We start from the raw sequence: 27,369 nt of genomic DNA, 5'->3' as shown, positions 1-27,369 counted from the left end.
GTGTGTGTGTGTGTGTGTGTGTGTGTGTGTGTGTGTGTGTGTGTGTGTGTGTGTGTGTGTGTGTGTGTGTGTGTGTGTGTGTGTGTGTGTGTGTGTGTGTGTGTGTGTGTGTGTTCTTGCAATGCTTACTTAATGGGGACCTCGCTCTGTTTACACAGTCACCTTTAGGGGACCTCTGACGGTATGGGGACAAAAAAACTGGTCCCCTAAGGCAGTGGTCCCCAACCTTTTTGTAGCTGCGGACCGGTCAACGCTTGAAAATTAGTCCCACGGACCGGGTGGGGGGTATTTTTTTTATTTTTTTTTTCATAAAGAAATACCATCATGTGTGCTTATGGACTGTATCCCTGCAGACTGTATTGATCTATATTGATATTTAATGTACACTACCGTTCAAAAGTTTGGGGTCACCCAAACAATTTTGTGGAATAGCCTTCATTTCTAAGAACAAGAATAGACTGTTGAGTTTCAGATGAAAGTTCTCTTTTTCTGGCCATTTTGAGCGTTTAATTGACCCCACAAATGTGATGCTCCAGAAACTCAATCTGCTCAAAGGAAGGTCAGTTTTGTAGCTTCTGTAACGAGCTAAACTGTTTTCAGATGTGTGAACATGATTGCACAAGGGTTTTCTAATCATCAATTAGCCTTCTGAGCCAATGAGCAAACACGTTGTACCATTAGAACACTGGAGTGATAGTTGCTGGAAATGGGCCTCTATACACCTATGTAGATATTGCACCAAAAACCAGACATTTGCAGCTAGAATAGTCATTTACCACATTAGCAATGTATAGAGTGTATTTCTTTAAAGTTATGACTAGTTTAAAGTTATCTTCATTGAAAAGTACAATGCTTTTCCTTCAAAAATAAGGACATTTCAATGTGACCCCAAACTTCTGAACGGTAGTGTATATATTGCGTTTTTTATGTTGATTTAATAAAAACAATTTTAAAAAAATTTTTAAAAATATATATTTTTATTTTTTTTAATTTCGTGTGCGGCCCGGTACCAATCGGCCCGGTGGTTGGGGACCACTGCTCTAAAGGGAAACCTTTACTGTGATTCTGTATGGTATCCATCCTTAGTTAAAACTAATATAATTTCCCCCCCAAAAAATCTGGTTTAGTGTTCTAGGATGACATTTTCATACAGCATGATTATAAAAAATTATTACCTTAAAGTATGATTCATACTCAGAATTTTCCATCCTTCTATATATGGTAGTTGGAGTTGCAGACAACTTCATTACTGCTAAATAGCAGTTTTCAGTAATGTCACAGAAGATGCAGGATTTGCTTTAACATTTAAGTGGTGAAACTTCCTATAAGAGGACAGCTGTAGTGCGGTATTCTGAGGATCATGTCATATTTAATTTGAACTTTTTTTTTTTTTTTTAAATGGTCCTCAGTAGTCACGTACAAATGTGTGTGAATTATGCAAAAATGTTTCAATTTGGTCCCCGTGAACCATATTCACTATTTTTCCCCAGGGTCCCCAGTAAGAATGATCAGCACATTACTTCATCAATCCAGAGATTTAAAGATGTGTATGAGCTAACTGGGCAGTGACTTCATTTTTTTTTATGCCTCCACAACCTGTAGAAAGGGTGGTCCCCACAAGTGATGATCAAAAACTTGGTCCCCATTCCAAATGATAACCAGTATGTGTGTGTGTGTGTGTTTGTGCGTGTGTGCGTGCGTGCGTATGATTTGACGTAAATGTGAGCCTATATCCCAGCTGGCTTCGGGCAAGGTACACCCGTCACAAGGCGCATATAAACAAACAACCATTCACACATATACAGTATATGGCCTGATCTAGTTAAGGTTTGCGTGTATTAAAACTTGTGCAAACTTAATAGCACATGCTAAGCTGATCTAAGTTTGTGGGCAGACATTGCGTCCTTTAAATTAGCAAAAAAAAAGAGAATGGACATGCAGAATATATGCTGATCATGGGAACGGCCACAATACTGGGAGGAGACGATGCAGATATAATCATTTAGCTATCACAATGGGATCTATCAAGACTGAAACTGTTCTGTGGCCGCTGTTTTGCATCTCTATTTCATACGCCTGGAACAGTGATTCTCAAGCTTTTTCCCCCAAATACCTCCTCAGAAAACACGTGGTTCACCATAATGACCAACATTGAAATACAGTAACGTAGTAGGCCTGAGTATTCATTACAAAAAAAAAAACGGCAGCGGTTTTATTCAACAAGTATATTTAACCCTTGTGTAATGTTCGTATTGTTGTTACTCAGCCAGCGTTTGTGGGTCTGATGGACCCGTTGCATTGTGTGGCTTTTAATGCCTCACAATCAAACACTTTTATGTTAAAATACTGAACAGATGTTTACCTTATCCCAATAAACATCTGTTACTCAGCCAGCGTTTGTGGGTCTGATGGACCCGTTGCATTGTGTGGCTTTTAGTGCCTCACAATCAAACACTTTTATGTTAAAATACTGAACAGATGTTTACCTTATCCCAATAAACATCTGTTACTCAGCCAGCGTTTGTGGGTCTGATGGACCCGTTGCATTGTGTGGCTTTTAATGCCTCACAATCAAACACTTTTATGTTAAAATACTGAACAGATGTTTACCTTATCCCAATAAACATCTGTTACTCAGCCAGCGTTTGTGGGTCTGATGGACCCGTTGCATTGTGTGGCTTTTAATGCCTCACAATCAAACACTTTTATGTTAAAATACTGAACGGATGTTTACCTTATCCCAATAAACATCTGTTACTCAGCCAGCGTTTGTGGGTCTGATGGACCCGTTGCATTGTGTGGCTTTTAATGCCTCACAATCAAACACTTTTATGTTAAAATACTGAACAGATGTTTACCTTATCCCAATAAACATCTGTTACTCAGCCAGCATTTGTGGGTCTGATGGACCCGTTGCATTGTGTTGCTTTTAATGCCTCACAATCAAACACTTTTATGTTAAAATACTGAACAGATGTTTACCTTATCCCAATAAACATCTGTTCAGTATTTTAACATAAAAGTGTTTGATTGTGAGGCATTAAAAGCCACAAAATGCAAAAACAGATGTTTACCTTATCCCAATAAACATCTGTTCAGTATTTTAACATAAAAGTGTTTGATTGTGAGGCATTAAAAGCCACAAAATGCAACGGGTCCATCAGACCCACAAACGCTGGCTGAGTAACAACAATATGAACGTAGCACGGAAAATTTCTCTGCCAGTTTCTGCATCCCACAGGGATTCTTCTTTTGTGTTTCTGCACCTGCGGTTCCCACACAAGGTTGCAACATTGTTTGTCAACACTGTCTGCTCTCATTTTCTCGCACAATTGACCCTCTGATGTTCTGTGTACCTACACTCCTGTCTAGGCCTGCTGTCTGTGTGTGTGCGCGTGGGTGTGTGTTGCGTGTGGTACACAGAACATCAATTTCCACACTTCTATTAGCCCCGGGTCCAGTGGACCCGGACATCTTATATGTAATAGAAATGTGTAGGGGGGGTGTATGGTGTGTGGTCATTAAATATGTATTCTGGTATATGTTCTTCACAGAAAATGAGCCAAAGTCAGTGAGTCTCAGTTTGAAAAATTTATTAATTGTATCATTTTTTAATAAAACATGAAAACTGGTCCCACAGACCCAAACACCACACATTTTTGGCCACTGTAACATTATACACAATTTGAGGAGTAACACACTGTGTTTGAATAAAGGAAAATATAACACAGTACTTGAATCAAGTGATTCTTTGATGGAGCTCGTGTACCACAGTTTGACAATCACTGTTTTGAATAATCAACTAATTAGCCCTGAAAAATCTCCATATGGAAACATAAGCAAAACGTCAATGTTAATCACCGAGTTTCTGTGTGTTCAGGCATGGTTCGATCAGGGGACACCTGCTGTATTCTGGGTGTCTGGATTCTTCTTCACGCAGGCCTTCCTCACTGGCAGTCAGCAGAACTACGCCAGGAAACACACGGTTCCCATTGACTTGCTTGGTTTTGACTTTGAGGTCCTGGACGACATCAAGTACAAACGGGCTCCAGACGACGGTAAGATCAAGACAGGGTATGAAAAAGTAACACCTTTTAATTATTGGTCAAATTAAGTATCTCATTATTGTGATTTTGCAGACAATAATGCTGTGGAATATAGCAATTATGTGATAATCAATATATTGTGAACATTTTTAAAAAAACATTTACTATATGTAAGTGAAGTATTTATGGCATGTTTATGACATTGTTGGTATCAGTCCGACACAAGTAAATACAGGGTTATTGTTGATGATACTGATTAAAGCTGCGATGAATCATCGGTTATTTTCATTAATTCAATTAGAAAAAAAGCTTAGTTTTTTGAACTTCTGCTGATTCAATCAACCATTTAATGAGTTTACCTGATACATTGATAACACCCAGACTGCATGGAGTGCCCAGAACAGTGTGTGTGTGTGTGTGTGTGTGTGGGTGTGTGTGTATACTGTATGTATGCGTGTGTATATATGTAAGTGTATATACTGTATGTACAGTATGTATGTACACTACCGTTCAAAAGTTTGGGGTCACATTGAAATGTCCTTATTTTTGAAGGAAAAGCACTGTACTTTTCAATGAAGATAACTTTAAACTAGTCTTAACTTTAAAGAAATACACTCTATACATTGCTAATGTGGTAAATGACTATTCTAGCTGCAAATGTCTGGTTTTTGGTGCAATATCTACATAGGTGTATAGAGTCCCCATTTCCAGCAACTATCACTCCCGTGTTCTAATGGTACCATGTGTTTGCTCATTGGCTCAGAAGGCTAATTGATGATTAGAAAACCCTTGTGCAATCATGTTCACACATCTGAAAACAGTTTAGCTCGTTACAGAAGCTACAAAACTGACCTTCCTTTGAGCAGATTGAGTTTCTGGAGCATCACATTTGTGGGGTCAATTAAACGCTCAAAATGGCCAGAAAAAGTTGTTTGGGTGACCCCAAACTTTTGAACGGTAGTGGTATTTATATATATATATATATATATATATATATATATATATATATATATATATATATATATATATATATATATATATATATATATATATATATATATATATATATATACACATGTAAATATGTACATGCATATATGTATATATATATATATACATATATGTATATCTGTATGTATGTATGTATGTGTATATATATATATATATATATATATATATATGTATATATATATATATATATATATATATATATGTGTAGGTGTGTATGTATGTGTATATATATGTGTAGGTATGTATGAATATACAGTATGTATGTATATAAATGTGTGCAGATCCAAAAATACATCAATTTAATTAGTTTTAATCAGCACCTTAAGTAATCCAGCAGTTACAAAAGTAAACAATTATATCGCTCAATAGACAACGTGTTGAATATTTCTTATTTATCTAAGTTTGATTATGATGACACAGTCTGCTGAAAATGATGGAAAGTGCCACTCCACATAGCAACTGAGACTTTGGTAAAAGTTGAAATTGACACAAACCACATTTTTAAGATATTCAGCAACATCTGGCGGCTAAAGTGGATAAGGCGCGCTCCAAATTCGTCACGTTTCATGTGTCAGGTAAACTGTGACAAATGAGCCATATGAATCCCCTTCCCACTGCAGATTAGGCCCATCATGCATTAAAAATAGTCTGTATATTAATACTTATAATATCGCAAGTTAGTGCTGATTAGCGCTCGATGCTCGTTCTTGTTCCATCACAATGATTTCAAAGCTGATATTTTTATGCAAAATTAGCTTTTCTGCTTTGAAGCGGGAATGAGAGGGAAAGTAGACGTGATCAAGTGAAGAGGAGGACGACTAATGAGTCCAAGCTGAAGCTCACTTCCCCGAAGACGAGGGCAAGAGTGGGGGAAGACGAGAAGAATGTGATGCTAACTGACAGTAGGCTGACTGGAAAAGGAAGAAAACATCCCAGCGTGGCATCAACATGCAGGACTACGTGGGCCCCATGCTGGGCATCAAACTGTCAAAAGTCTCAGACAGCTTTACCCTTCAATCAACCCCCAACCGGGCTCCATCACGCTAACGCGGCGAGGCTGCTAATGTCATCACGCTGACATACATCATCTCGATATGCTTTTTATCATCATCGCGCTGCATATGAAAAAACTTAGGAAAGAAATACTTCTCCTCTTAGAGTTTGCCACGTCCCAAACCTGATCGATCAGATATTACAAACAGTCTTATCAATATCGGATCAATATTTTTGTTCTTCTTTACTGGGATTTTTGTTGTTGTTGTTGTCGTGTTATTCATATTGTTACTTTGTTGAATAAGTTGTTGGATGCAGGAAAAAATTACACAAAGCCAATGAGAGCCAATAACAGAAAATTATTTTTTTGATTTTCTTAACTTATTTTGCATCATTGACTTCATTACAATTGTATGTAATAAAGAGGATAATATTATTTTTTATTTTATGCTGCCGATTTTGATACCGATCATCCATGAGTGAGATCGGCTGATACTAATAACGATTGTAATGACATGTGTTAATAACAAAAATTTATCAAATGTATTTTATTATTTATTAATTATTTATTGAGAACATTTAAAATATATAAAACAATTACATTTGAAGAAAAAATAAAAGTATTTATGGTGAGTGCTATCGACAGTTTAACAATATCAACATAATATTTGAAGTAGTTCCTTTTTGTCTTTCTCTGTGTGTATTATTTAGCCTCGTACTCCAGTTCAATTAAATGTATTCAGGATAGCCCCTGGAGATGCTGCATCTTGTTTTCAAAATGATAATGCTGCTTAAGATGCTAATAAATGCAGTTTATTTGCCGTAATTTAGGTGATTTTTATCAACTTAGAGCAGCGGCTCCACACTGTGTATGGAGACACATAATTAGTTGCTAGCCGCATATCAGCCCGGGGACTACACTGCACAAAGTCAGTGTTCAAAAACAAGAAAAAAAAATAAAAAAATTAGTATTAGTATTTTATTTGAACTGAGCAAAATTATCTGCCAATAGAACAAGAAAATTTAGCTTGTCAAGACTTTCCAAAACAAGTAAAATTAGCTAAATTCAATGAACTCCAAAATACCTTAAAATAAGTATATTCTCACTAATAACAAGTGCACTTTTCTTGGTAGAAAAAAAAAGAAGAGACCTTTTTGCTCAATATGTTCAAAAATATTCTGAAATTAAGTAAATGCTAGTGCCATTATCTTGACATAATGATATGCGCTCGGCATCATGATTTTTTTTTTCCTGCTTGAAATAAGAAATGATTACTTTAAAAAAGTAGTTTTATACTTGTGAGTGTTGATGACACAGCTTTGCAACAGTTGATATTCTAGTTTCAAGCATGTTTTACTCAATATAGGTCATCAAATCTCAGCAACAAGCTGTAATATCTTACTGAGATAATTCAGGACCAAAACACTTAAAACAAGTAAAACACTCTAACATAAAATCTGCTTAGTGAGAAGAATTATCTTATCAGACAGAAAATAAGCAAATATCACCCTTATTTGAGATATTTAATCTTACTTAGATTTCAGTTTTTGCAGTGTAAAAATGAAGTGTCAGCCAGAGGGGATCAGTGTTTGTGATCGGTATTAAAATACATGAATCGGCAATGGCGAGCACATACTTTTTCACGAAAATCGTCCGATATTGATCGGTGGGTGATCGGTCGGCACATCCCTAATTTAAATACGATTACTCTATTTTCAGATGAGTTTGTTGATGAAAACATGCCAATAAAACCATTTGAACATTTTTAGGTTAAAAGTAGTGATGGGTAAATGACGCCAATGATTGTATGGCACACTCACTAGCTGTATTGACACTGATACTGTGTTGGTGTTTTATATTGGTCTTTCGTCCTCTGCTGGATTAAAAAAAGTCATGACGTTTGACATGCAAATGTAAAGACTTCAGCAAATAAATGGAGTGAAATCAGTGCCAAAACTCCACAAACACATAAAACATGTTTTTACTTACGCCCAACAATTTGCAAGTAGAACACATTTTTTCAAATTAAAAAATGGTTCGCAAGTACAAAAAAAAAAGCAATTTTCTGCGAGTAAAAGGGTAACGATACACAAGTATAAAAACAATTTTCTGCAAGTCAATAATCGATTTGCGGGTATAAAACCATTTTCTTCAATTTAAAAAATGATTCAGAAGTGTAAAAGCAATTTTATCAAAGTAAAATATTTGCAGGCCTAAAAACAATTTTCTTCAAGTAAAAAAAATCCATTCGAAGGTCTAAAAACAGTTTTTTTACAATTAAAAAAACGTTGTGCAATGATAAAAGCAGCTTTCTTCAATTAAAAAACGGTTCGTAAGTCGAAAACCTATTTTCTTCAAGTACAAAAACGATTCACGAGTATAAAAACATTTTTTTTGCATGTAAAAAAAACTATTTGCAAGAATAAAAACCGTTTTCTCCAAGTAAGAAAATCGATTTTCTTCAAATAAAAAACTGTTAGCAAGTCTAAAAATCATTTTCTTCAATTCAAACAAGAATTTGCAAGTATAAAAACAATTTTCTTTAAATAAAAAAAACATTCGCAGGTATAAAAACTATTTTCTTCAATCAAAAAAATGGTTTGCAGTTATAAAAACAATTTCCTTCAAATAAAACAAAAGTAGCAAGTCTAAAAACAATTTTTTCAAATAAAACAAACAATTTGCATGTCTAAAAACAAATTTCTTCAAGTTAAAACTTTTGGCAGTAATATTCCAACCTGCGCAATCCACACACTTTCACTCAGAGCACCCGTAATTCGCACTCTTCAACTGCAGAGTCAATTTAAGGCCGTCAGAGCGACTGGTATTTGCGCATGGTGCCATCCGCAAAAAATAACAAAGAAGCAGGTTAACTTACAGGTTGCGCTTGTTTTTCCTGCATATAAGCAAGCTCAACCTGTAAGTTAACCTTTTTGTAGTTTTTTACTTGTAGAAAATAGTTTTTTTAATTGCGAATCATTTTTCTACTTGCAGAAAATTGTTGTTTTTTTAATTGAAATTTATTTTTTTTGCCAATCGTTGGGTGTGAGTAAAAACATTATTGTGTGTTTTTAGAGTTTTGGCAATAATTTCACTCGTAAAATAATAGTTTTTTTAACGAATAGCTGCATGGGGGAAAATAAAATAAAATGTGCAGTTCTGGTCAATGAGCCAAATAGTTAAAAGGAAAAGAACATTATTTGGCGCTTTATGATTGTAATGATCCCACACTTGGGATTGTTTGGTTTAATTTTGATCCATGATTAAACACGGCACTCTTCGGACTTCTTTCCGTACGAGCTGTCACTCGTGAGGCAAACGAAGCTTTTAAGTTTGACGCCTCACTGTCAAACCACACAGCAGATGAATCGGTCACATGTTGTTTTTCCTTAAAGTGACACGCATATCGAACGACACAGTATCACTTCTGATGCTTCAGTATCGTCTGACCCATCACTACTCAAAAGTATCTGCTATACTGGCACAGTATCGGATTAATGCCAACATTCCCACAACTACCAAAACAACCGTGGTTCTTAAACTTTTTTCACCATGAACACACTTGGCTCTCCAAGTACCACTCTGGGTTGGTAGAGTGGCCGTGCCGGCAATATGAGGGTTCCAGGTTCGATCCCGGCTTCCGCCATCCTAGTCACTGCCGTTGTGTCCTTGGGCAAGACACTTTACCCACCTGCTCCCAGTGCCACCCACACTGGTTTAAATGTAACTTAGATATTGGGTTTCACTATGCAAAGCGCTTTGAGTCACTAGAGAAAAGTGCTATATAAATATAATTCACTTCACTTCACCATAATGACCAACATTAAAATACAGTAGCGTAATAGGCCTAAGTAGTCATGAAAAACAAGGCATGGGTTTTATTTAACAAGCATATTTAATATTTTGGCCACACAGTTTGAACAGTAACACTGCGTTTGAATATAGGAAAATTATACTACATTACAATATTTCATTAGAAGAGTATTTGCTGTACCACTAGATAACTAATATGATTTTTCTATATTTCACATTTTTGTGTATTATTGTGTAATTCTACTAAAGTACTGTAGTTCATCTACTGTTTGCAGTACTAAATACACGTGAATGTAGTACTCGCAGAGTGAAGTATTTATTGCTGTACTGCAACACAGGTGTCTACATCCGTGGTCTCTTCCTTGATGGCGCTCGCTGGGACAGGAAGACCAAACTCCTGGCTGAGTCCTACCCCAAAGTCCTGCATGACACCATGCCTGTGGTGAGTAGTGCGCCACCTAGACACCTTCTGGGTCATTACCTCCGCCAAGCACAATTATGTTTCCGTCTGTCTTACGATTCCTTGTTGTCAATTCGAGTTGCAGACCCACTTTTTTCCAAATTACATGACGTCATTCGGAATGTTCTGAACTCCCTTTTCCGGTGAAGCTCGTTACAAAAGGTAAACATGGTAGGCTACTCGGAGCTAGCGGCTACCAGTGTTAGGAGAAACGACGTTGCGTAATAACGGTGATACTAACGCCATTATTTTTCCTAATAATGAGTAATTTAATTAATTACTTTTGCGTACGTTATAAGGCGGTTAGCGGCGCGTTTGATCCAACGAAGCACGCTACGTTTGATGTGCGGTTTTTTTTGTCAACCAGCACCAGACTAAAATGAACTTGGTATCAAGTAGGAAGAGGCAACATCACACAGCAAACAACATGCAGGCTAAGTGCTTGCACACACACACACACTCCCACTACTACTACGAGGGAATAATGAACAACAAAGCAATGACTGAAGTGACAAGCTTGCGTTCAGTTTCTTTATTAACCAGAGGTAATAAGCTAACAAACACAGCAGAGCTAAAATGCTGCACTGAGCGCACCAATTGACATCTTGGCAATAGGCACCGCCTTTTAAAGGCACACGCACTCCGCTCTCATGAAACGTCTCTCAACTGCATATGTCAGTGTTTTTATTAAGTACCACATCAATTAATTTCCCTCGTAATTGCTTACATTTATGAAAGAGTATTGTTAGGAATTCTGTTACTTTTTTGGCAAAGAAACGGCCTTTTAAAGGCACACACGCACTCCGCTCTCATGAAACGTCTCTCAACTGCATATGTCAGTGTTTTTATTAAGTAACACATCAATTAATTTCCCTCGTAATTGTTTACATTTATGAAAGAGTAATGTTGGGATTTCTGTTAATTTTTTTGGTTAAGTCACCGCTTTTTAAAGGCACACACGCACTCCGCTCTCATGAAACGTCTCTCAACTGCATATTCCAGTGTTTTTATTAAGTAACCCATCAATTACTTTCCCTCGTAATTGTTTACATTTATGTAAGAGTAGTGTTAGGAATTCTGTTAATTTTTTTGGTAAAGGCACACACGCACTCCGCTCTCATGAAACGTCTCTCAACTGCCTATGCCAGTGTTTTTATTAAGTACCACATCAATTAATTTCCCTCGTAATTGCTTACATTTATGAAAGAGTATTGTTAGGAATTCTGTTACTTTTTTGGCAAAGAAACGGCCTTTTAAAGGCACACACGCACTCCGCTCTCATGAAACGTCTCTCAACTGCATATGTCAGTGTTTTTATTAAGTAACACATCAATTAATTTCCCTCGTAATTGTTTACATTTATGAAAGAGTAATGTTAGGATTTCTGTTAATTTTTTTGGTTAAGTCACCGCTTTTTAAAGGCACACACGCACTCCGCTCTCATGAAACGTCTCTCAACTGCATGTCAGTGTTTTTATTAAGTAACACATTAATCACTTTACCTCGTAATTGTTTGCATTGATGAAAGAGTATTGTTAGGAATTCGGTTACTTTTTTGGTAAAGGCACACACGCACTCCGCTGTCATGAAACGTCTCTCAACTGCATATGTCAGTGTTTTTATTAAGTAACCCATTAATTAATTTCCCTCGTAATGGTTTACATTTATGAGAGAGTAATGTTAGGAATTATGTAAATTTTTTTGGTAAAGGCACCGCCTTTTAAAGGCACACACGAACTCCGCTCTCATGAAACGTCTCTCAACTGCCTATGCCAGTGTTTTTATTAAGTAACACATGAATAACTTTCCCTCGTAATTGTTTACATTTATGAAAGAGTAATGTTAGAAATTCTGTTAATTTTTTTGGTAAAGGCACACAAGCACTCCGCTCTCATGAAACGTCTCTCAACTGCATATGCCAGTGTTTTTATTAAGTAACCCATCAATTACTTTCCCTCGTAATTGTTTACATTTATGTAAGAGTAGTGTTAGGAATTCTGTTAATTTTTTTGGTAAAGGCACACACGCACTCCGCTCTCATGAAACGTCTCTCAACTGCATATGTCAGTGTTTTTATTAAGTAACACATCAATTAATTCCCCTCGTAATTGTTTACATTTATGAAAGAGTAATGTTAGGAATTCTGTTACTTTTTTGGCAAAGAAACCGCCTTTTAAAGGCACACACGCACTCCGCTCTCATGAAACGTCTCTCAACTGCATATGTCAGTGTTTTTATTAAGTAACACATCAATTAATTTCCCTCGTAATTGTTTACATTTATGAAAGAGTAATGTTAGGAGTTCTGTAAATTTTTTTGGTAAAGGCACACACGCACTCCGCTCTCATGAAACGTCTCTCAACTGCATATGCCAGTGTTTTTATTAAGTAACACATTAATCACTTTCCCTCGTAATTGTTTGCATTGATGAAAGAGTATTGTTAGGAATTCTGTTAATTTTTTTGGTAAACGCACACAAGCACTCCGCTCTCATGAAACGTCTCTCAACTGCATATGTCAGTGTTTTTGTTAAGTAACACATCAATTAATTTCCCTCGTAATTGTTTACATTTATGAAAGAGTAGTGTTAGGAATTATGTTAATTTTTTTGGTAAAGGCACACACGCACTCCGCTCTCATGAAACATCTCTCAACTGCATATGCCAGTGTTTTTATTAAGTAACATATCAATTACTTTCCCTCTTAATTGTTTACATTTATGAAAGAGTATTGTTGGGAATCCTGTTACTTTTTTGGCAAAGAAACCGCCTTTTAAAGGCACACACGCATCCTGCTCTCATGAAACGTCTCTCAACTGCATATGCCAGTGTTTTTATTAAGTAACACATCAATTAATTTCCCTCGTAATTGTTTACATTTATGAAAGAGTAATGTTAGGAGTTCTGTAAATTTTTTTGGTAAAGGCACACACGCACTCCGCTCTCATGAAACGTCTCTACTGCATATGCCAGTGTTTTTATTAAGTAACACATTAATCACTTTCCCTCGTAATTGTTTGCATTGATGAAAGAGTATTGTTAGGAATTCTGTTACTTTTTTGGTAAAGGCACCGCCTTTTAAAGGCACACACGCACTCCACTCTCATGAAACGTGTCTCAACTGCCTATGCCAGTGTTTTTATTAAGTAACCCATCAATTACATTTCCTCGTAATTGTTTACATTTATGAAAGAGTAATGTTAGAAATTATGTTAATTTTTTTTGGTACAGGCACCGCCTTTTAAAGGCACACACAAATTCCGCTCTCATGAAACGTCTCTCAACTGCATATGTCAGTGTTTTTATCAAGCAACACATTAAATACTTTCCCTCGTAATTGTTTGCATTGATGAAAGAGTAATGTTTGGAATTCTGTTACTTTTTTGGTAAAGACACCGCCTTCTATAGGCACACACCCACTCCACTCTCATGAAACGTCTCTCAACTGCCTATGCCAGATATTTGAAGTGTTTTTATTAAGTAACACATTCATTACTTACCCTCGTAATTGTTTACATTTATGAACGAGTAATTTTTGGAATTCTGTTACTTTTCTGGTCAAGTAAAGAGTAACTATAATAATTAATTTTTAAGTAATTTTTCAAACACAACAGCTAAGCACAAAAGCTAGTCATGCATGATAAGTGAGCCTAATTCAACAATATTGCAGTCTAAAACACCACATTTGTCAATGTAAACAATACAAAATAATTAATGTTATCTTGATCCTACATGACAGTTATTTTTAGTTTCATGTATTTTTGTTTATTTCCTATTTTTGTTTCCATTTCCCACTATTTTTTAGTCTGATCAGGGTATTTCTTATGCCAGCCTTTTTTTTCTGGACTGGGCTCGATCAATTTAGTTTTTTTTTGCTTTGTATTTCCTATGCTTCCTGTGCACTTCCCTGCTGCACAATTTTTTTTGCTCTGTCATTAAAGACATCTTTACCCGCACGTCGCCGGCCGTCTCCGTGTCCTGGGTTCACGAACAAGGCAACCATGAAGCGAAAACCTGATAATAGTTTCTTACTACCTGCACATACAAATCTCTAAGGCGTAAGGAAGCGTGTTGGAACGTATCCAGTAACAAACGTGTCCGCAACTCACTACGTCATGCCCTTAATTTAATGAATTATTGTGACCACTAGCATTATTTTGTCATAAGGTCCATTTTCTCATACCTACCTGTGAGTAATTTAACTTGGTCAAACCTTTTCTAACATTCCACACTACACAATGATAAAAGTATGATTCCTGCTAATATGGTATCACATTTTACGGCACTAATTAGCATCTTGGTATTCTTCATATGAGGAAAATGTAAAGTATTGTGAAAATTGAGGATGATCGGAGCTCCTCTGCATACCAACAATGTGCACAATATGAAAATATTGTTCATATTTGCATCACATTTGTGTTGATGAATGGAAGGCGACTTCTCTAAAGACCATGAGAGACGGGGAGATAGAATGTGCCAGAAGCAATCCATCCCAATCCTCGCTTGTTATTTTTCCACCTTGCTGTGTCTTTTTTCCCCCCTCCCATTTTGCTCTGAGTGATGATGAATAATCGTGCGGCTGATTATTAACAGGACATAATTAAAAATGTTTATTGTGCGCGGCGGAGAAAAACACAACAGAGGCTGCTTTGAAATGCAAATCTTCACAAAGACTCATTTGGAAGGCGATGAGCTAAAGCCTGCGAATGTTATGCTTTTATTATTGTTTTTTAGTGGCCCAGTTGATGTCTTTTGCATAACCGAGACTTATTCGCAGCCTGCAGGCATTCCACCTTCTTACTTTCACTTTCACTTTCATGTCCCTAAAGGAGGAAAAGTTTTTTTTTCCTTTGACATCATCTTTTTGCTTTCCTACTAAATAAATACGTCAAAATGAATATTGATTACCTAAAAATTTAGCATTTTTCATATTTTCTTTTATATTTTGACTGCAATTTAAAGTATTTGTTGTTTGTGAAAAAGCAACTTTTGGAACTTTTGGGTCATAAATTTATGTTACTAAAAGGTACATTTGGTTTGTGTTAGAATGTGGAAATCACATCATATATATATATATATTTTAATTGTTAAAATGATCTTTAAAAACTATTTTGCTTTCCTACTAAATAAATACGTCAAAATGAATATTGATTACCTAAAAATGTAGCATTTTTCATATTTTCTTTTATATTTTGACTGCAATTTAAAGTATTTGTTGTTTGTGAAAAAGCAACACTTTTGGAACTTTTGGGTCATAAATTTATGTTACTAAAAAGTACATTTGGTTTGTGTTAGAATGTGGAAATCACATCATATATATATATATATATTTTTTTTTTAATTGTTAAAATGATCTTTAAAAACTAACTAAGGCAGGGGTGTCCAAAGTGCGGCCCCAGGGCACATTTTAAAAATACGATTGAAAAAAATAAAAAACATTAAAAGTGGTATTTAAAGAGCAAACAGGTGAAATGTAACAAGAAAATGTAGCAATGTTTACTCTAATCTCACAAAGCTGCCATGTAGGCTGTTTCTTTCTTTAAAAAATAATAATGAATCAAAATCAATGCCGTTATGAATTATTGACCTATTCTAGGCTCCAATTACGTCACATTGAATATATTTTTTGGGGAAAATGTTGCATATTTTGTGTTTGCCATGTAAAAATACGAGCTGTTTTTTTTTAAAGAAGGGCCTAAAAACGAACAAACAAAAAACATAAACAACAATAAAACTTATAATTGACGGATAGATCTGAAGTTGATCTCGAGATTATTGTGTTAAAAGTAAACAGTAAAAAAAAAAAAATTATAATTTATTTTTTAACACTTTAATGAGTAGGACCCTTTTGGATCCCCTACAATTTTAGTGTGATTAGTTTTTAAGTGTCATTGCTCAAAAAATAATAATGAATTAAAATCATTGGTGTTATGAGTTATTGACCTTTTTAAGGCTCCAATTATTATATAATCTCAAATATCCCACTTAAAAATTTTATTGGGTGAAAATATTGCATATTTTGTGTTTTTTTCATTAAAAAAATGGGTTTTCTTTGACTAAAAGAGCATACAATTTAAATCTTTAAAAAATGTTATATTGACAGATAGACCTAATGTTGATCTAGAGATTTAAAACTTGAATAATAAAACAACAAATAATACTGAATAATGACACATTTTTTGGACCAAAACCCTTTGGGGTCCCCGGGATCAAGCCTGAGTGGAAGCCTAAATGTATATTTTTTATACATATATTGTACTGGTTTTTAAAATAAAAAATATCAAAATGGCCCCTGCTAGCTTTGATTTTTCAATGTGCGGCCCTCAGTGGAAAAAGTTTGGACACCCCTGAACTAAGGTGTTGCTGTGGCTCATATGTGTAGTTATGCTAGTGGTGTTCCTCAAGGTTCAATCTTAGGTCCTCTCTGTCAGGTTCAAACACTGATGACATCTATTAAACAAGACAAGAAGCAAGGAATTAAACAAAAACAGAATAAAATTTGGCTCAATTGAGGAGAAACGTCTGGACTGTACTCTTTGTACGGTCTCACCACGCTCTGGCGAAAGATTGTACGCTTCCTCTTTTATTTGGACTTTCCCTGATTACATGGCAACAGCTGTTTCTAAGGGACGGGGGTCGTAAACAGCCATCAGTCCAGAGTATACTAGAGTAATAAAGTACACAATAACAATAAAGTACACAATAACATAGTCCTCCTTTAGTGCAAGACAACGTGGGCTTTCGCCTTGGGGTGGTTTTTGTTGTATTTTTGTTTTTAAGCGACAACTGTGTGGTACTACTTTTTTCCGGTGTTTGCTTTTCATCCATCTTCCGCTTGTATTCATCGTGTATCTCCTTATGATTCTTGAAGAGGTGGGAGATCAAATTGCTCGTATTAAAGGAAGACGTCTTGGTTCCTCCTCGCATAACCAACTTTTTGCAGTCATTGCCAATTGCCCGTTTTTTATCCGTCAGACGCACTTTAAAATAATCCCAAACCATAGACATGGTGTCGTTAGTCAGTAACCGAGCGAGCTGGCTTGTTAGCCATGGCTACAGCACCGGCAACAACACACTCCTGTGTTGTGTGTGGGAGAGGGGAGAGGGGAGAGGGGAGGGGCTGCTGACTGGGAGACGCATCTGCTCTGTACTTGTCCCTACGTCCGTGTTTTATGTACCGCTCTGTACAGCGGCGTTTTAAAAAGTCATTAATTTTACTTTTTGAAACTGATAATTTCCGATATTACATTTTAAAGCATTTATCGACATCGCTAATCAGTACCAACAATTCTTTGAGCAGTTTTTTTGTGTCCTCAGATGTGGCTGAAGCCCATCAAGCGTCAAGACATCGTGGAAAGGATGTGCTATTTGTCGCCCGTCTACAAGACCGGCGAGCGGCGAGGTACTTTGTCTACGACCGGTCACTCCACCAACTACGTCATCGCCATGACGCTCAACTCCGACGTCGCCGCCGATCACTGGATCAGACGAGGAGTCGCTCTTCTCTGTCAGCTAAGTGCTTAAGTCCTTTTTTTTTTTTTTATCACTTCCAGAAACACCACCTCTCTTTTCGGGTCTTACATCAGCTCGTAATGATATTTAAAGTGTGTGTCATTTTTTTAAAACATTTTTTAAGTGTGTATTTTTATTTGGAGTATCCCGATACAACGGTTTCACTCCCGATACGATACAGACAATGGCACCCTTGACTATTGGCTGATATCGAGCCGATACTATATCAACACATATAATACTGTTGAATATTAGAAAAATATAAATGGAGTGATTTGTTGTTGGATCCTGAGTCTGTCCGAGGTGTGTTGCCATACTCAGAAAGTAGTCTTTGCCATTAAGTTGAATGTGCCAGTCTTGTATTTTTTTCAACCGCAGCTGGAATTTTCGTGACCAAAATTTGGAGGTGCCATGTAAAATCGCTAATGCTAATCAGTAAGCGTGTATATGGAAAATCCCATGCAAATTAGCATCAAGCTAACGCATTTTTTTTAATGCATTTTTTAGATGTATTGAAATGTGACAGAGAAGTTACTTATATTGACATCGTTTATGTTCACTTTTAAAATAAATCATCTTAAAAAAAAGGGCTCTCAAATTGAGACAACTTGTTTGTTAAGGTCGCAAGAAGAGACGTCAGCGGGAGAACATACTTTTTTTTGCCGGTATACGACCGATATTCGCTATCACTATCGGATCAGGACACCCCTATGATACCATCATTTTGTCTTTGTTCATCATTCAATAAAAAGTCTTTAAAACATGTTGCCAAACCCTCACAGATAAGAAATTAGGGTAACACTTCAGTATGAGGAACACATTCACCATTAATTAGTTGCTTATTAACATGCAAATTAGTAACATATTGGCTCTTAATTAGTCATTATTAAGTACTTATTAATGCCTTATTCTGCATGGCCTTATTATACAACCAGTAAGCCATTAACTAAGTGTCTTCCCTCAATAACCTCAGAACTATTGCTTATTAGTAACCCTAACCCTAACCCGTATATGTTCCCCTAGTGTCCAAATAACTCTAAATTAAGTCTTTGTTCATTTAATAAGCAACTAATTAATGGTGAATATGTTCCCCATACTAAAGTGTTATCGAAATTAGTTATATTTTCAGTTTGTTGTCCATTTTTAAAAGGGGGAAAATATGCAAAACAGATTGACATCCACAACACAGCATGGGATTGTAAGAAAGTAGTCTTTGCCATGAAGTTAAATGTGCCAGACTTGTATTTTATCGAACCTCAGCTGTAGTTTTCATGACCAAATTTGGAGCTGTTGAAATCGCCATGTAAAATCGCTAATGCTAAACAGTAGCATGAATATGGGATATCCAATGTAAATTAGCATCGAGCTAACGCATTTGTGTTTATGCATTTTTTTAGAGAGAAGTTGCAAAGTATCACCTGGAAGTTATATTGACATCATTTATGTTCATTTCTTTGTGTTTTGAAGTAGACTCTTAAAAAAGGCTCTCAAATGGAGACAACTAGCGAGTTTTTTTGGTGGAAATATGCTATAAATATTTGCTCAACACACCCCTATATTCTAGGCATAATCTTCATTTTCTTTTTGTTTATCATGCAATAAGAAGTCATTAAAACATTTTGCCAAACCCTCAGATGAGAAGTGAGTTAGGTTTTCAGTTTGTTGTCCATTTTTAAAAGGCCGATACGCAAAAGAGTCCATGCAAAATAGTTTTCACGACCAAATTTGGAGGCGCTGTAAATCGCCATGTAAAATCGCTAATGCTAGTCAGTAGCATGTGTATGGAATATCCCATGTGAAATAGCATCGAACTAACACATCTGCTTCAATGCATTTCTTAAATACTGGAATGTGACGGACAAGTTACCGTATTTTTCGGATTATAAGACGCAGTTTTTTTCATAGTTTGGTGCGATTAATACTCTGGAGCGATTTTTGTGTGAAATTATTAACACATTACCGTAAAATATCAAAAAATATTATTTATCTCATTCACGTATATCAGCACGTTCTCAGTTGGTTATTTATGCGTCATATAACGTACACTTATTCAGCCTGTTGTTCACTATTCTTTATTTATTTTAAATTGCCTTTCAAATGTCTATTCTTGGTTTTGGGTTTTATCAAATAAATTTCCCCAAAATATGCGACTTATATATGTTTTTTTCCTTCTTTATTATGCATTTTCGGCTGGTGCGATTTATACTCCGGAGCGATTTATAATCCGAAAAATACGGTACTTTGTATCATGTGCAATTTATATTGACATCATTTATGTTGACTTTTACTGCGTCTTAAAGTAAATCATCTTTAAAAAGTAAGTAACTTGTTTGTTAAGCTAGCGAGAAGAGACATTTTTTTTTGCCGGTAAGTTATATTGACATTTGTTTTATTGCGTTTTAAAGTCAAACTCTTGAAAAAGGCTCTGAAAATTAGACAACTTATGTATTTTTCAGACTATAAGTCGCAGATTTTTTTCATAGTTTGCCCGAGGGTGCGACTTATACTCAGGAGCGACTTATGTGTGAAATTATTAACACATTAACGTAAAATATCAAATAATATTATATAGCTCATTCACGTAAGAGACTAGACGTATAAGATTTCATGGGATTTAGCGATTAGGAGTGACAGATTGTTTGGTAAACGTATAGCATGTTCTATATGTTATAGTTATTTGAATGACTCTTACCATAATATGTTACGTTAACATACCAGGCACGTTCTCAGTTGGTTATTTATGTGTCATATAATGTACACTTATTCAGCCTGTTGTTCAGTATTCTTTATTTATTTTAAATTGCATTTCAAATGTCTATTCTTGGTGTTGGGTTTTATCAAATAAATGCCCCCGTGAGGCATAAATAACCAACTGAGAATGTGCCTGGTATGTTAACGTAACATATTATGGTAAGAGTCATTCAAATAACTATAACATATAGAACATGCTATACGTTTACCAAACAATCTGTCACTCCTAATCGCTAAATCCCATGAAATCTTATACGTCTAGTCCAGGGTTGTCCAAACTTTTTCCACTGAGGGCTGCACACTGAAAAATCAAAGCAAGCGGGGGCCATTTTGATATTTTTCATTTTAAAAACTAATACAATATATGTATACAAAATATACATTTAGGCCTCCACTCAGGCTTGATCCCAGGGACCCCAAAGGGTTTTGGTCAAAAAAATATTAAAAATGTGTCATTATTCAGTATTATTATTTTTATTATTATTCAAGTTTTAAATCTCTAGATCAACATTAGATCTATCTGTCAAAATAAAAATTTTAAATATATAAGTTGTATGCTCTTTTTGTCAAAGAAAACCCTTTTTTCTTTATGGAAAACACACAAAATATGCAATATTTTCACTCAATAAAATTTTTAAGTGGAATATTTGAGATTATATAATAATCGGAGCCTTAAAAAGATCAATAACTCATAACACCATTAATTTTAATTCATTATTATTTTTTGAGCAATGACACTTAAAATTATTGGGGATCCAAAAGGGTCCAACTCATTAAAGTGTTAAATAAATTATACTTTTTTTTTTTACTGTTTACTTTTAACAAAATAATCTCGAGATCAACTTCAGATCTATCCGTCAATTAAAAGTTTTATTGTTGTTTATGTTTTTTGTTTGTTTTAGGCCCTTCTTTAAAAAAAAAAAGAGCTCCGTTTTTTATATGGCAAACACAAAATATGCAACATTTTCCCCAAAAATATCTCAAAGTGGAATATTTAATGTGACGTAATTGGAGCTTTGAATAGGTCAATAATTCATAATAACATTGATTTTGATAGTTTTTTTTTTTAAAGAAAGAGCCTGCATGGCAGCTTTGTGTTTGCTCTATTATACCACTTTTTTTCCAATCGTATTTTTAAAATGTACCGTGGGGCCGTTAAAAAATGACCTGCGGGCCACAAATGGCCCCCGGGCCGCACTTTGGACACCCTTGGTCTAGTCTCTTACGTGAATGAGCTAAATAATATTATTTGATATTTTACGGTTATTTCACGATTATGTGTTAATTTCACACATAAGTCGCTCCTTAGTAGTATAAGTCGCACCCCCGACCAAACTATGAAAAAAACTGTGACTTATAGTCCGAAAAATACGGTATATATATATATATATATATAGTTGAAAATATATACACCCCCGCTCCCCCCCATCTCCGGAATTCAGAGGTCTCAAGGTTGGCAAGTATGATCGGGACACGCCTAATTTTTATGCTTAATCGTAATTTTCTGTTTGTGAATCATTCCAAAAAAAAAAAACATGTTGCAAAACTCTCACACATGAGAAATGAGTCATCTTTTCAGTTTATTGTCCATTTTTAAAAGGCAGATATGCAAACAAATGTTGCATTTCAGATTGACATTACAACACAGCATGGGATGGCTGATCTTCATTTAGCGGATGATTTTTTTTTTTTTTGAGTCAGTGAAATTTGAACAGTTAAAACCAAAAAAAAAACTACGATTTACTCAAAACTAAGAACAACAAAATACTTCCAAACAAAAAACGACATTCTGTCCCCCCCCCCCAACACGAGTCGCATCAAAGAATCGGACGATTCCGTCAAGTGTTCAACTTTTTCACAGCAAAACAGTCAAAAGTGTGTGGACGATGGAAGTTGGCAGTACAAAGAAGTTGACAGTTAACACCGAGTATGCATCGTCGCTCTCATGCTACAGTAAGATCAGTCACAGGAGCGCCGCGTCACACAGTGACAGGATCACACACACACACACACACACACACACACAACTTGTGTTCAAGCAGCAGAACAACCGACGGAATGTCAGCACGAAGACGGCGAGGAAGGTAATGGGGGTCATGTCAAGCACCAGCCACTGAGGTCACACCATTGGTCCGTTCAGACGGGAAAATGACCACCCCCCGCGGAGACCGATGGTGGGGGTCGTAGGTCGGCTTTCACGCGTGAGGAACGTTGACTGTTGATAATTGGTTGAGTCACCATTGTCAAAAGTAGGAAAAACTTTTTAGGCGCTCAAAAACGCACGGACAGTTGCCGACGTGACGCCACACCCCGTCTGATGAAAGAAACACGACCATGGTCACCGAATCAAACGCACCTAAATCCGAATGGCATGTTTTGTGAGAATGTTGATGTTTATTGAAGCTGCTGACCATCTGGCAGTGGAACTTGTGGAACGTCATGTCGACATCAGTGGGAAAAAGCTTGCACCTTTGCTTGTGAAAGAGAATTGCTGAAAATAAATCAGGTTGTTGACTTCTTACCCCAAAGACATGCACCTGGGGATAAGTGGATTGGCAACACTAAATTGGCCCTAGTGTGTGAATGTTGTCTATCTGTGTTGGCCCTGCGACGAGGTGGCGACTTGTCCAGGGTGTACCCCGCCTTCCGCCCGATTGTAGCTGAGATAGGCTCCAGCACCCCCCGCGACCCCAAAAGGGACAAGCGGTAGAAAATGGATGGACTTCTTACTCAGTTTGTGCGACATTTCTTATTCATTTTGTGAGAAAAGCTTTAAAGGGGCGGTTCCTGTTTCCACGCCCACTTTTTTTTATTTTATTTATCTGACAACCACAAATCAGTGCAGGACTAATACTCAAAAAAACTCCTTTGTCCCTGTAGTAGAATTTCTGACCTTTGACCTATATTTCATGTCTGTCAAGAATGTATGCTCATTTAATTTCTCTTCTATTCTGTGTCCCCGGGTGTGGGACAAAAGTGAATATTAAGTCGTGCCAACCTGTCTACAGAATGTTTTGATTGTTTAAGTATGATTAAGGAATCCAAGGATGTTGAAAAAACATCTGCGTCAGAAGTGACGCACAAGAGACAGATAAAACTGGCAGGAGACCGGGACTCGAGAGAGATTGCTTTTGTGTGTCCTCCGGAGGACGTTTGTGTGTCTGCATGGACAGCTCAATCTGACTTGATAATGGGTAAATACACTTTTTGTACTAAATTCACTTTTGTTGCTGTTTAAGCTCTGGACAATCCACCACATCCCACACGCCATTAGACTGTACAACTCCTGTCTGGGGGGGAAGACTAGGATGACCGGGGATGCAAAACAATAACAGTGTTTAGTTTATTATTCTTCGGTCAATGGTCAACAAAATAAACAAACAGTTCTACATTCATAGATTGAAAATGAAAATGTTGCAGACCGAAAGAGTTTAGGCTGAAGTTGAACATTTATGCACCTAACCCTATAACTCTGCAACATTTTCATTTTCAATCTATGAATTTTTAACAGTTTGTTTATTTTGTTGACCGAAGAATAATAAACTAAACAATAACAGTGCAATACATTTTCATAACATGCTCACTACTGCCTAGTTTCTCTTGTTATATTCTTATTTTACTGTTATATTTTTATTCTCATTGTTGCTTTTTATTTTTTATATTTTGTTTCCATTTATACCCCCATTATTTACTTTTTAAATTTGATCTCAATTCTGTACACTGCTGCTGGAATTGTAATTTTCCTAAGGGGACTCTCCATGAAGGAGTCAATAAAGTACTATCTATCTATCTGCTTTTGCAAAACAATGAGCGTGATCATGAAGGAGAACGACCCACGTTTTGTGTGGGCGTGGGACACTGACACAAACACACAAGTTCCACTGACACAAGTTCCACTTTTTAACTGGAAAAATGATGAGGAAAAAAAAGGTGTTTAAACTCGTCGAAAAGTGTTTCAGGTGGCGTCGGCTGCAGCTGCGGCGCCGCTCCAGTGGCCGGGTCTCGGCCGTGACGCGGCGTCCTGATGAGGGATGACGACGAGCACGCCGCAGGTGCGCGCGGACACACGGGACGATGGCGAGCATGCACCTCCGCGTGCACGTAAACATGAGATTTTCTGGAATGGAGGCACGGGTTGTTTGAACGCGACTCACCACGCGGGCAAGAAGAAAAATACTAATACTTCAGACTTCACGTTCTTCCTCTTTGAAAAAGAAAGAAAGAAAAAAAAAAAAACTAACACTAAAAGCCAAAGTCGAAAACGATGCGGTCTTCGAAGATGGCGATGAGCAGCATGATGGCGAAGCCGGTCAGCAGGCCCAGGTTCTGCAGCACAAAGTGACCCAGCTGGCAGCGCTTGTGCTCCTCGCTGTCGCCGTGCAGCATCTCTGGCAGCTGCGAGGGAGGAAGACAACGTTCACAAGGTGACCATCACGCCATGCACTGCAGAAACTGAAATCTAAGTAAGATTAAATATCTCAAATAAGGGTGATATTTGCTTATTTTCTGTCTGATAAGATCATTCTTCTCACTAAGCAGATTTTATGTTAGTGTTTTACTTGTTTTAAGGGTTTTGGTCCTAAATGATCTCAGTAAGATATTACAGCTTGTTGCTGAGATTTGATGACCTATATTGAGTAAAACATGCTTGAAACTAGAATATCAACTGTTGCAAAGCTGTGTCATCAACACTCACAAGTATAAAACTGTTTTTTTAAAGTAATAATTTCTTATTTCAGGCATGAAATAAAAAATCATGACTTTGACACAATTGTGTCTCATAATTAAAACGGATGACAGCCAAATGGACTTTGCTGTTTTATTTTCAATGAAACAATAGAAAAGACGTACTCATATAGTAGTACAGTCGGCACAGTACAGTAAACTGACAGTTAGATATTATCGGCCGATAAATGCTTTAAAATGTAATATCGGAAATTATTGGTATCGGTTTTTGTATTATCGGTATCGTTTTTTTTTATAGGTTTTTTTATTAAATCAACATAAAAAACACAAGATACACTTACAATTAGTGCACCAACCCAAAAAAACTCCCTCCCCCATTCACAGTTTCTTTCTGTTATTAATATTCTGGTTCCTACATTATATATTAATACAGTCTGCAAGGGATACAGTCCGTAAGCACACATGATTGTGCGTGTTGCTGGTCCACTAATAGTACTAACCTTTAACAGTTAATTTTACTAATTTTCATTAATTACTAGATTCTATGTAACTTTCTATATTTTTTTACTTTCTTTTTTATTCAAGAAAATGTTTTTAATTTATTTATCTTATTTTATTTTATTCATTTTTTGAATAAGGACCTTATCTTCACCATACCTGGTTGTCCAAATTAGGCATAATAATGTGTTAATTCCACGACTGTATATATCGGTATCGGTTGATATCGGTATCGGTAATTAAAGAGTTGGACAATATCGGCATATCGGCAAAAAGCCATTATCGGACATCCCTATTAAAAATTAAACATTTAACATTTCAGACAATTTTGAACAGAAATAGTTCATGCACATTCAGATAAATTCCTCAAAATTACAATTAAAAACATTTTGCTGTATATATGTGCACTAATTGACTGAAATGCATTTTTAGACAATATGATTTACTCTCGTAGACACCGAGAGTAACAAGCGGTTGCCTTGTTGCCTTTCCATTAAGAACAATAAATTAGTTTTTTATACAAGTTTGCTGGTTTCAAGAAATGTAATGCCGGGTGCATATCATTATGTCATTCATTTAAGAATATTTTTCAACATATTGAGCAAAAAGGTCTTTTTTTTTTATCAAGAAAAGTGCACTTGTTATTAGTGAGAATATACTTATTTTAAGGTATTTTTGGGTTCATCGAGGTTAGCTAATTTGACTTGTTTTGGAAAGTCTTGACAAGCCAAATGTTCTTGTTCTATTGGCAGATAATTTTGCTTAGTTCAAATAAAATCGCCCTCATTTTTTTTTTTTTTCTTCTTGTTTTTGAACATTGACTTTTTGCAGTGTTAATCAAGCCAGCTCCGTCAGCATTAGAATATTCCAACACGTTTACAAGTGTCTGTGTTAGTATTATTAACTTACAAAGGCGTTTATTTTTGCGCTCTTTCGGTTTCGTAAATTCGCCAGAACGCCACCGGGGAGTGTATGAGTTTGTGTCTCACCATGTCCACCAGAGCCACGTAGAGGAACATTCCGGCTGTGATGGCGAAGATCCAGCTGGTGACGTTGTCGGTGTACTGGCCCACGCTGGTGCCAATCAGCATGCCCACGTAGGCCATGAGGGCCGACAGCAGATTGTAGACAATGGCCTGCTTCACCGACATGCCCGCTTTCAGCAGCACTGCAAAGTCACCTGCATAATTCACACAAATTTGTACGTGACTACTGAGGACCATTTAAAAAAAAAAAAAAAAAAAGTTCAAATTAAATATGACATGATCCTCAGAATACAGCACTACAGCTGTCCTCTTATAGGACGTTTCACCACTTATGTTAAAGCAAATCCTGCATCTTCTGTGACATTACTGAAAACTGCTATTTAGCAGTAATGAAGTTGTCTGCAACTCCAACTACCATATATAGAAGGATGGAACATTCTGAATGTGAATCATACTTTAAGGTAATAATGTTTTATAATCATGCTGTATGAAAATGTCATCCTAAGGAACACTAAACCAGATTTTGTTTATGGAAAAATATATTAGTTTTAACTAAGGATGGATACCATACAGAATCACAGTACTATTAATGCCAGGATAACAAATGTTTCAC

At 36.3% G+C, this 27,369-nt stretch overlaps 2 protein-coding genes across 3 annotated transcripts in view; one reads left to right on the top strand and one right to left on the bottom strand.

Moving 5' to 3' along the window:
• Window positions 1-19,458, top strand: part of dnah7 (dynein, axonemal, heavy chain 7) — a 213,917-nt gene extending 194,459 nt beyond the window's left edge. For both annotated transcript variants that reach the window (XM_062067607.1, XM_062067606.1), the window contains exons 64-66: window positions 3,881-4,058; window positions 10,203-10,306; window positions 17,641-19,458. In XM_062067607.1, coding sequence (XP_061923591.1) covers window positions 3,881-4,058; window positions 10,203-10,306; window positions 17,641-17,847 — 489 coding nt within the window. In that variant the 3' untranslated portion in view covers window positions 17,848-19,458. The remainder of the gene's footprint in view (window positions 1-3,880; window positions 4,059-10,202; window positions 10,307-17,640) is intronic.
• A 2,695-nt stretch (window positions 19,459-22,153) lies between these two features.
• slc39a10 (solute carrier family 39 member 10) overlaps window positions 22,154-27,369 on the bottom strand; it is a 71,993-nt gene continuing 66,777 nt past the window's right edge. Inside the window, exons 11-12 of the mRNA XM_062067605.1 lie at window positions 26,760-26,950; window positions 22,154-24,981 (exon numbers count right to left, since the gene is read on the bottom strand). Coding sequence (XP_061923589.1) covers window positions 24,829-24,981; window positions 26,760-26,950 — 344 coding nt within the window. The 3' untranslated portion in view covers window positions 22,154-24,828. The remainder of the gene's footprint in view (window positions 24,982-26,759; window positions 26,951-27,369) is intronic.

Source organism: Entelurus aequoreus, linkage group LG13 (assembly GCF_033978785.1).
Source record: "Entelurus aequoreus isolate RoL-2023_Sb linkage group LG13, RoL_Eaeq_v1.1, whole genome shotgun sequence".
NCBI lineage: Eukaryota > Metazoa > Chordata > Actinopteri > Syngnathiformes > Syngnathidae > Entelurus > Entelurus aequoreus.
The sequence above is the reverse complement of the archived record's forward strand: the minus strand, read 5'-3'. Positions and strand labels throughout refer to the sequence as shown.